A 12,170-nucleotide genomic window follows, 5' to 3' on the forward strand; every position below is an offset into this window, starting at 1 on the left:
ATAACACGATCTTGCATCTTTGAAAATGACAAAGATTGTTTGGGGTGGACAACTCAGGTCTGGTTAACAAGGCCTTTTCCCTCAAGAAGGTAAAACAATGGAGATACATTTTTGAAGTACTTAATTAAGCTTTCAGCAATGTGTGGGGAAAAAGTACAGACCCGTAAAAACCCTCCCGTTGTAGGCAAGAGTAAATTTTCTCTGCAGTACACTGTCATTGCTCATTTACTGCATCATTTTGACAACATCTCATATTTCCACAAGGCTTTTACATAGTCTATACACAGGGACAGAAAGGTAAGGAACACAGAGAACAGGGACAAAGTTTGGACCTCCCGTGTTGTCACTTCCTATCATTTTTCCATTAAAGGGTGAGGCTGAAGGGTAGCATTTAAGATGATTTCATTAAAAGGCTGTGATGGTAATAACTGAACACAGCAAGAGGAAAGCTGTGAAAAACTGCCACTGCTTGCTAACTCTTCCAAAGGATGAGTGTAACTCAGTCATAATGAAGGCTCTTTAATGTTCCTGCCCCGAATCTTTTCCGATCAGGAAAGCCTGGAATCTGTAGGCAAGAAAGATAATTATATTAAGTCTCAAGCAATAAAAGTTCAAATACTAATAGTAATTTTTCCCTTCTTTTCCATTTCTGTATGGCAGCGTGTTGTTCCTTAAAAAAAAACCAGCTTTCTGAGGTTTTACTCAGAAAGCCACAGATTAAATAATAAAAATAAATTTTACCAAAATGGAAAACATTTGCCAACAAATTGGTGATAGTGTCATCTAAATCAGAAAGAATGAAGGTAAATCTCATAATACCTACTAGACTTTTATATAAATTATTTGTATTGTGACAGACCCTGAATGTATACTCTTGGAGTCCCAAGCAAATTATTTTCTTCTTCTATTTTATAACACAATCTTATTTCTAGATTATTCTTGTTTCCTAGATCCTTATTTTCTCTTTGTTCTGATTTTCCCCTTTTGTATTTAACAGGATAGAAGGAAATCAGTTGCTTGTGCCTACAAAGGGCTTTTCCCAACTTTTTAAAACTACTTCTGAACTTAAATTTGGAAATCACCTATCTAAATTTAAGAATCTATTTTATCAAGAAAAGATAGATACCAACCTGATTACCTTCTCTTAAAAAGTATCTCTTCTCTATGACCTGTGAAAAACAAAGATTTTAAAAGCTTAGCACACATACCTGCAAAAAGTGGCTAACTGAAACAACCACTAATGGTACTAAAAGGAATATATCCAAACTAAGAATCTTTTCCACAGCAGTAGACATGTAGTAGAGTGAGCTAAAAATCTGGTGTTAATTAGATCAGAACTGTGGGAGTATTTCCACAGAAGCCTGCCTCATTCCAAAACGCATTAATGATAGATCAAAAAATAAATAAATAACAAAAACTAAATAATGACAGAATGACATAAGAACCCATGCAATTCTTAGAGTATGGCAGCAAATCTGACTCTAAGTTTCCTAGCAGTCAGTCCCAAAAGGTACTAACCAGAATCCATAAGATAAAAAAAGCACTTGCCTGCTACAATAGTCTTGTCTATTTCTTAAAGAGGGGACTGTTTAACATAGCAAACCACCACATCCCTATAGTAAGTGGTGAAAAATTCTATATGTCCTCAATATAGACAGATGACACAACATCAAAAGCAGTCTAATGACTGTTGTAGAAAAAACAAGTTCAAGTAGTAGATGTACCTGCACAAATTCATCACCATTATTGAAAAGAAACCCTCAAAATATATGTTCAAATGTAATGAGTTTAAGAACACCATGTTTTCATTTTTTTTCCCCAAACTGCTGTGAACACTAAAGAGCACTATGTTTTCAGATGATGAAAAACAGTTTCAAGAAAAATAAATTCTGTTCTGACACTTCAAAAACTGCAGTGGTTACAGAGGAAGTATTATAAATGTCTCTGATTTAGGATGGCTTGACTACGATTTTTTTACTTTATGGTGGTGTGAAAGCAACATGCACTCAGTAGAAACTGTACTTTGAGTGCCCATACAATAGGCATTTTTTTCACTTTCAGTATAGTATTCAATAAATTACACGAGTCATTCACAACTTTTTAATAAAATAGGCTTGTGTTAGATGATTCTGCCCAACTGTAGGCTAACGTAAGTGTTCTGAGCATGTTTAAGGAAGGCTAGGCTAAGCTCTGATGCTTGGTAAGTTAGGTGTAATCAATGTATTTTTGACTAACAACATTTCCAATTTACATGGGGTTTACTGAAATATAACCCTATTGCAAGTTGAGGAGTATCTGTATTTCCTTTACACAGACCTGCTGTGATAAGAAAAGTTAATCGGATAATGATACAGATCAGCTGGAGATGAACTCTAAGACATTCAAATCTGAAATTACGCAGCTAAGAGTTCCTCTGAATTAGAACAGAGCATGTTCTTCTAAGGCCAAGGCCAGCTTGCTCTCTCTGGTACGACAGCGATTCATTCAGATTCTTGCTGTCTTGAAGACTATAGCTAGATTATTTTTAGCCACAAGACACCAGGGCAAAGTTGCATTCACTTACCCCAGAGGTAGAAAAGTTGGTTTATCATTAGTGTACATCTTAAAACAATCCCACAAAAACCAAGAAGGAGACTGATTCCCTTTCCTGTCTATGGCAGGACAGGAAAATCTGATTATTCTGGAGTGTGAGGAGTTACTATTAGAAGGAGTTAGACTTCCTTTTGGAGAAGAAATCTTTTTTTTTTTTTGAGATGGAGTCTTGCTCTGTCACCCAGGCTGCTGGAGGGCAGTGGCACGAACTCGGCTCACTGCAAGCTCCGCCTCCCGGGTTCACGCCATTCTCCTGCCTCAGCCTCCCGAGTAGCTGGGACTACAGGTGCCCACCACCGCGCCCAGCTAATTTTTTGTGTTTTTAGTAGAGATGGGGTTTCACTGTGCTAGCCAGGATGGTCTCAATCTCCTGACCTTGTGATCCGCCCGCCTTGGCCTCCCAAAGTGTTGGGATTACAGGCGTGAGGCACTGTGCCTAGAAGGAGAAGAAATCTTTATGCTAAATTCTGGAAGAACTGATGTATAGAAACTGGGTGAAATTTGGTTGTCAGCTCCTTTGATTTCAGGCAACCACCTCAGTCTGGAGGTCTGGCCAACCTCCTAACCCACATACATTTTGTTGTGATTCAGGCAATAAAAAGAGAAGTTACCTTTTTGGTTTTGGTCATAATTCTTTACCCCTGACTTGCAGCGTGTACTCCTGATTTTTTAAAAAATAAAGCCTTGCCTGACAACTTGGATTTTACCAGTCAATAATCCAGTTTCTCTAGGATGTAATTTAGTATATCTTATTTTTTAATTTTAGAACTAATAAAAATTTAAATTTAAACAACATACTGTGGGATCTTCCCAGGTCAGGGCAGATCTGTAAGATGTTGCTCATAGGGGACAAAATTTTGTATTGATGCGGCCACGGATCTAAACCAAATGGAAATTCTTACATTTTAAGTTTGAAAGCAATGTGGAGAGAAAATCTGGCTCCTTGCAGTGCTGCACAACATTTTTCATGTCATGGCACACGTAGAAAATGCTAATATTTGCACAGCACACTGGGGAAAATGGAAGAGGCTGCCAATCACCCAACCCCCACCCTGAGGGCTCTGGCTGCTCTGAGAATTGAGGGAAATCAGTATCTAGGCACATCTGTACCCTATTTGCCACATACCAGTTAAGAAGTTTTGCAGTGAGGCAAAATTTTCCTAGTGGCCTAATATTAATCGAGGAGGGTACTGGAGCTTATCTAATGCTGACAAAAAGGCCGAATATTAAATCCCAAATTAACTAAACCTGGGGCTTATCTAATGCTGAACAAAAGGGCCAAATATTAAATCCCTAAACAGTTAAAAGAAAAAAATGATTGCTAAAGAAGAGCTATGGGGAAGATGATCTTCTTAGGAGATGTCACTTAAAAAGAAATATAACACAGGAGTTAACCTTTTTCAATAATACAGGCAGAAAGATCCTATTTTACCTTACTATGCAATGTCAGCATTGGGCAAACAACTTAAACTTGGTCAATACTATGTGCAATGCAGTTGTATGGCCTTGTGAAGGAAAGACAAACAGTGCTCAAATTTACCAGTATGCTGAGTCATTCTACATTTTCCTTCCAGTTGAGGACAATAAAATGATGTTAGCAGAGAGTCAATAATTGGAATGCAAATATTTCTGAGAGGGAAACACTAGGAAATCTAGAAGACGACATTACCTTAAAAGGTAACAGTAACATTTATGTGGAGAATATTAACAGCTGGGAGAGCAAAAAGAACTCAGGGCTTTAAGCAGAATCTCCTCAGTTCAGTGCCTTTATGTGGGTGGGAGGGTGAATAAGTGAAAAAGAGAGCTAGAAAATGGGTAAATAGAAATTATTTTAAGGAGAGGAACTAGATATCTTTTTAAAACCCCCATTTCAATCCAGTAGCTTTTACCCTTTACTTAGAGAACACTGGTGATGGAATAAATATGTCAGCAGGCCTTGGGCAATTATACCAACAGATAAGAGAGACCAAAACAAGTATTAGTCAGGCTGTGAAATTTTGGACAAAAAAAATAAAGGGTCACAGGATTCTACAAAAAAATTTTAAACTCTCATAATATATAAATTAAGTTTAAAAATAACTTAATTGAAGCCATTACCTTATCAAAAAACCTACTGAGCTTGACAGCATTGGAAGAACCTGCAGCTAAGTACCGTGGATTTGTGCAGTCCTAGAAGATAAAACATAAGATCCACAAGTGAAAGTTAGGAAACCCAAGCTCTTTGCTATTCATAACTCATCCTGTTGCACATTTCTATAGGCATAATACTGTTAGGTATAATACTCTCGTAAAATATTCAAATAATTTTCAAATTATGGTGCACAAAGCAAGGAGGAAAGTACTAAAGGAAAATACGGTCACTTAATCTTTGTCATTTAAACAATTTTAGAGTATATCAAATCAATGTATTCATCATCAAATAATTCACAGAGGAAGACAAGATTACTAATATTTTACTAATAACAAAACCAAGGTACTAATGGAGTGACCTACCTACATTTACCCTGAAAACCAGAGAGACAGCCATAAAAAACAGTAAGCGTTTCACTTTTGTACTCGTTATTCACCAGTGCTCAACTAATTTAGTACCATGCAGTTCATATGAACTGCAGAAAGCATGAAAATAAGGATTTAGAGGCGCAAAGAACAAACAGAACAATTGCCAAGGATTTCTCTTTGGATGCAAGGTACTACATCTTTTGGTAGGCCACAAAGATATATTATTTTTGGTAATAAACATCTACTACTATCGTTTGATAATAAAGATATATTACTACTCTTGGATGGAAGTTTTTTATAGGGAAAAAAAATGGGCCCAGAAGGGACAGAACGATCTGGAACATTAATCATTACAATAACTTTAAAACCTTAAAAGGCCTACTATTCGATGGAATCCCAGTGTAGCTGTTTTGTTTTTTGCTTGTCACTATTGACTTGTCACCTTGTGAGATAGAGTACTTTGATTTTTACCTGAAATGTACCTAAGACCAAACTATAAGGGCTACCATGTAAGCTCCTTTCCAAGCATGAAATTTTATCTTTTAGCTATACACCCTCTGTGCCCCTAGAAATTACTAAAATTACTGTTGTTACATTTATTCTGTTTTTGTAATCTCCAGGCCCACAGGATTCCTTTCTAATGAAGCCTCCTATTTTATTCATATGCAACATTCCAAGGCTCACATTTTAAATTTTGGCCAGAAATTATAATACATTCTCCAAAACTACAAAAAAGAGAGGCTACAACAAAGTTGTCAAAGATCACAGAGTACTAGAAATCAGGGGTCTTCAAAGCCAGCAAGCTCTAAATCGGAATACCTATTCCAACATTTCTACTCTGTGTAACATTGGTTAGGTAACTAAACCTTTAAATTTGGGCTTACTGATTTGTGGAATGGGGATAACAATATTTTATCTGATGGGATTTTTGTGAAAAATTAAATAATCCATACCTGGATACAGTGGGTAGTAGAACATTAGTCCTTCTCTCTTCAATCTAAGAAAATGCTAGCAGAGTGAATTTTCAAGCACAACAAGCACTTACCATAATAAAGATAATTCCACATATGGATTACATAGACTGAAACATCATTGCACAAACTATGGTATTTGAAATAGTGTTTGAACACATTTCTACAGCAATTGGGGCATATAAGACACACCTTAGACCTGTGGTAGAAACGTTTTATAAAATAGATATTGATTAGCTAGTCATCAGAATGTCAAAAGTTTGAGACAATTCTAAATAGAGCTGAAGTACTATATACAAAAACTAAAGCAAACAAAAACACACCCCCAAAACCTTAATTCTATGGTACCATAATTTCAGGTTGAGCAGCCTAGAGAAACACTATGATTTTTGGGATAAGAAATTTAGAGCTGAAAGAGTCATCTGCCATTTATCATGGCTGAGGGAAAAGTCTGAAAATTAATAGCTCCAAATAGCTTGTCTGAGCTTGAGAAAGGACTATTAACCAGGGAAGATACTTCAATATGATCACTTCAAAGTAAATACATAACAGAGAAAATTTTTTACAGGGTACAATAAGCCTAACAGGATTTTAGAAAATAAGTAATCGTTCACCTATTTGTAATTTAAACAATTTGCATTTATTCAGGCAGTTATTTATTAACTTTGATTCCACCTTTGATGTATACATTTGTTAATTCTTACTTTTCTACAGTTTCAAGTAAATTTATACAGTAACTGATGTTAGCACTAATATTGTTACATTAGTTTTTATTTGAGGCTTTATATTTAATTGCTGAATCTTTTTGATGGCTATTTCTTTTTGAAACTCTCATATTCAATCTTCTTCCTCATTTTTTCCTCCCTTCATTCTCCGAACCTCTCCTAGTCTTATTTGTGCTGTGTTCTTGAAGCTGTACACTGATAAAGGCCAAAAACATGTTATATTTGAACTCTTTGGGGACTGTGTGTGCTGAAGTCTCACTAACTGAGTACCTTTACATCTGACTTACAGTTAAAAGAAGGCCTTGGCTTTGTAAGGCAAGTAGGAATAACACACACACACAGACACACACAGACACACAGGCAATTATCACAGAAACCCACAAGCACTAGAAACAGATACATTCTAAAATATATTAAAAGTAAGCACTGGAACAAATTAAGTGTTTTCAATGGTAAATTTCCCTTTGGAAATAATGTTCAAAGTAATCTCAGCACTTCTTCAACAAGAATATTGTATATCTATATAGCAAGAATCCTTTGGAATATCATGGTTCAGTGCTGACTACCTGGGATATGCCCATCAATATTCCATTGTGGCAGCTGAGAAAAATAAGGGGCTCTCCACTGCAAAGCAGAATGTAAAAAACAATGGAATGATAGGCAGAAGCTGGGGGTAGAGGTGGGGCTGAACCAAGCAGTGTTCACAAACGTTGATTCACAGAACAAGGCATCAGAATCACCTGAGTTATTTGTTAGAACTACAGATTCCTGGTCCTCCTGCCAGGCTTTATGAATAAAAAGCTCCAGCTGTGGGGCAGTTATTCAAAATTTTCCATAGGTACTATTGGTAATATAAATACACAATCCGATTTGGGTAACTGTTGGTCTAGATGATTTCTACGAGATTTTTCAGCCGCCAAATTCTCAAGGTGAGTTGAAGGATTAATTAAGTGGAAAAGAGGCTTAACTGTAGAGCACAGGCTCTGAATCTGAATACCCCATTTGACCTGGGTAACCTTCCTTGGTCTTGTTACCTCTCTCCTTCTTGTCTTCATCATTAAGAAGAGGACAGTAATAGTATCTGTCTTATAGAGTTGATTGTGAAGATGATGTATGTGAGATCATATATGTAAATAACTAAAACAGTTTTCAACCCCTAAGTGCTCAACAAATGTTGGTCACTAGTACTATTACACCACCACCACTGCATTTCTGGAATGCCAGTGCACAGTTGCAGAAATCCTATTTGTGAACAACAACATGACCATGACTGAAGTTGCTGGCCAGGATCTTTTTCTGGGATCCTAACAGGCTTACATGACAACCATTTCTTAGCTTTTTTAAGCACTCAGTTCTAATTGAGCTAGTTATCTTATCAAGGGACTCAATCCTCTATATATGCATAAGTGTACATAAATTAGTCCTTATGAAGCACTCCTAGTTTAAAGTTTGTAATTTTTTCATGTATCTGTTAGGTTGCCCTTTAAGGTAAAATTTGTAGTTTAAGAAGCTAAGAGGCTTTTTACAAGCAATAATAATAAACTTATAATGCCACTTTAATCAATTTATTTTAATTTTGGTGTGATTTTTAAAAACTTTCTCAAGAAAAAGTCCATGGACCAGGTGCAGTGGCTCACGCCTGTAATCCCAGCACTTTGGGAGGTCAAGGTGGGCAAATCCCTGGCAGTCAGGAGTTCAAGACTAGCCTGGGCAACATGGCAAAACCCCATCACTACTAAAAATATTTTAAAAATTAGCTGGACATGGTGGTATATGCCTGTAATCCCAGCTACTCGGGTGGCCTAGGCATGATAATTGCTTGAACCCAGTAGGTAGAGTTTGCAGCGAGCTGAGATCACGCCACTGCACTCCAGTCTGGGCGACAGAGCGAGACTGTCTCAAAAAAAGAAGCCCATGATTTAAATTATTCATAGAATAAAGTTGGAACATTCCAACAGATCAACATAAAAGGCTGAAGTGACTGTGCACATCTCTCAGTCTAGATATGTTGATTCCAATCTTGACTACATTTTGGACTAGAATCCAAAAAGCCTGATTTCAAGTATAAAGTTTCTTTCACTAGAATATATAATTTGAACATGTCTTTAGTTTTGTCTTTATGTGATAATAATACAAGCATGCATTAGTGAAAATACACACCAAATTAATTTCTTCTGGATTGAAATCCTCAGCCAGGAAAGCAGTCCTAGTTAAAACTTCATGGCGCTTTGTTTCATGAATCTGGTCCAGCTTAGTCCCTATTACCAACAGCGGTATTTGGTTATCAGCAAACTGTTCTCGATCATAATCCCTGTGATAAATAATAATGAAGAGGTGAAGAGAATTTACCTTTCTGATGTAGATGTGTAATATTTAAATGCAACTAACTTAAACTATTTTACTGAAAATTAACTGATTTTTGCTGCCTTCACCTATAAATCCACTTTCCTTCCAACTTCTTCCATCTACTTGTTCTTTTATCAATCCATCCTCATCATCTATCAAATTCCAGCTATTCATCTAACTTCTCAAAATTTGGTCCCATGTTTTTATTGAATGTTGAATAATACTGAATAATTGAACAACTAAGTGCCCATCAAGTATATTATAGTCAGTGGACTTGACTTCCAATGTAGCTCTGTCTTCTAAGGCTAACATAACAACTCAGGAATGTTTCAGAGTAGAAGCAGAGAGTGGATTTAAGTCTCTGTGTAGCGAAAACCCAAAAGCCTAGCATAGTGTGCTGCAAGACAAAATGGCAAGCTTCTTGGGTACCTTTTGGGGTACGCATTAACTCTGTATCTACAATACACATTTCTGTCTGAATAGTAAAGAAATAAGAAGAATAAGAAAATAGAAATAAGGAAGCTGAAACCCAGAATAAATCAAATATAGGTGATACTATAGACTGAGAAAGGTGGGTTAAACACATGGAAATGGAAGGAAACAGCTGAAATGCAAAATGAATAGTAAAAGGAAAGAACTTAGTACCAAGTAGTTGTTTCCTGAAATGAGAGCCATGGGAGATAGAGGACGGGCAATAAGAATCACTTAGGGTTAGTGGCCTTGGATCACTGGCTATTATAATCCTTATTTTTTTAAAAAATTATTTATCCAAAGAACAGAGTGGTGATGTAAATTAAACTTTTCATTACTGAAAAGAACACAGAGGCCATTGCTGTTGAATTAATTTAAATTCTACTCACATATTAGAAATAAAGCAGATTTGGATTTCTGACACATCATAAGCTCAATTTACAACAGTCAGCAAAATCTGGTTGTGCACAATTTATGACAGTAAATCAATATTGCATAATCCAATCACTATAACCCAGTTGAGCAAAGCTTTTTTTCTTCCTTTAACACTACCTTTTCTTTCTCTTAGAGAAATTCTAAATTGGGGTAGGGGGCAAAGTTACTAAGTATTTATGTCCTTCACAATAATCTTACAGAGCCTCAACAAACTGTTCAGCCTCAGAACACAACTGTTTTAAATATATAACCTCCCATCTCACAAAAATATTACCATTCTATTTATTGCATCAAAGTCAATAATAGCATGATCAAGACCTTTGATTATTCATACCAACAGCAACCCTAATTAAAGAGACATGGTTCAAAGCTGCAATTCGCTTTGTTAGGGAATAAAGTTTTGAGCGTGTCTTTTGTTTAGGACTGTTTCCTTCTGTCTCACATACAAATTTTTGCATATCTTCTATCAAATACCATCTTTGATGTACATACATCTCTCACATAGTCTTGCACAATTCCTTGCACATTGACACATATAAAGCATACATATATAGTTTGCTCTCTTATTTCTCTTTTTAGGTTTCCTTTTATCTTTTTCATAAAACTTGCAGCATCCAATTTAAAATTTAATCTTGAAATCTTTTCTGGTAACCTTCTGAAGGACTTTATCATGGATGGATAAGGCTGATAACTCCTTAACATCACAGAGAGACACACAGCCAGGTATCATATTATATGCGTAATACTGGGTGGAAAAATAAAGACAAAAAACTTGCATCTTTCAGATCACTATATTTAATTATCACTTTAGAGAAGATTTAGAATTCAGAGAAACAAGGTTAAAAGACAATACAGGGAGACAATCAGCAAATCCAGAATATAGGAAACTGTACAAGACAAACAGCCATCTTCTTCTACAAATAAACTGCTAGGAGGTTGGAAAAAAAACAACTAAGAAGGGAGAACCTAAGATTTGACTCTTAAGAAACGAAATACAATCAGAGGACTTTATTTAGATACTGTTTCAAAAAAATCAACTACAACATTTATGAGACAATTGGGGAAATTAAAATAATATTTGGTTATTAAAGAATTATTATTAAAGTTTTGGCTGTGATAATTATATGCTGTCATGTTAAAAAAAAAAAAGCCCTTATGTTTTGAAGTATATATGGATGAAATGATAGGATGTTTTAACATTTGGTTCAAAATAATCCAGTTGAGAGTGGGAGAAGATAGAAAGTAGGTAGAGATATGGATGAAACAAGACTGGCTATATGTTGATAATTGTTGAAACTAGGTGACAGGTATATGGGAGTTCATTTTCCATTCTTCGTATTTACATACATTTAAAATTTTCTATAATAAAAATTTAAAATTTATTGTGGTAAAAACCACATAACATTTATCTAAATTGTTTAAATATGGCTAAAAACTCAATCTGATATAAAAGATATATATGCTAAGTAGTCTTGCTCCTACCACTGCACCCATCCACCCGTTTCCCCTGGCCCCCTATAGGTTATCATTTTTGTTAGTTTCTTATTTATCTTTTCACTGATTCTTTATCCAAATATAAATACATATTCTTATTTCTTTCCTTTCTTACACAATAGAAGGTATATGATATATATTCTCTGCATTTTGATTTGTTAAACCTAATAATGTACCCTTTGTAGATCTTTCTAATTTAGTTCATAGAGATCTTCCTGATTATTTTTCAAATGTTGAATACTACTCCAGTATGTGGATATGTCATTATTTAGTCTATGAATCTTTTGTTGCTCGGACACTAGGGTTGTTTCCAAATCTTTTGATGCTATAAAATAATGCACCAACAAAGCACACCAATGTATTAAGGTTGTTTTATACATTTGCAGGTTTATCTATAGGATCAAAATGAAGCTGTACTGTCAAAATGCAAATGGATACAGAATTTTTACTGAATTCCCTCACACAAATACAGATTTCTTTCTGATATTAATATGCTGTCTCCTAATCCTAAATTTAAAGATAAGTTTCTTAAGTAGAAATTTTAGTAGAAAATAGAGAACAAGCTAGGTTAATGAAGACATCAGTGATGAAAGGAATTGAGATAGGAAACAAGAAATATCAACTAGGCTTTGAAATA

General features: G+C 35.4%; 1 protein-coding gene across 2 annotated transcripts in view; it reads right to left on the reverse strand.

Annotated features, from left to right (window-relative positions):
- Positions 1–205: 205 nt before the first annotated feature.
- The window catches only part of RABL3 (RAB, member of RAS oncogene family like 3), a 37,677-nt gene continuing 25,712 nt past the window's right edge, over positions 206–12,170 (reverse strand). The window contains exons 5-8 of one of the 2 annotated variants that reach the window (XM_003893984.4): positions 8,948–9,098; positions 4,690–4,761; positions 1,131–1,169; positions 206–565 (exon numbers count right to left, since the gene is read on the reverse strand). In XM_003893984.4, the coding sequence (XP_003894033.1) occupies positions 500–565; positions 1,131–1,169; positions 4,690–4,761; positions 8,948–9,098 (328 nt within the window). In that variant the 3' untranslated portion in view covers positions 206–499. The other variant, XM_021934080.2, reaches the window with a different exon arrangement.

This window comes from Papio anubis, chromosome 2 (assembly GCF_008728515.1).
Source record: "Papio anubis isolate 15944 chromosome 2, Panubis1.0, whole genome shotgun sequence".
Lineage (NCBI taxonomy): Eukaryota > Metazoa > Chordata > Mammalia > Primates > Cercopithecidae > Papio > Papio anubis.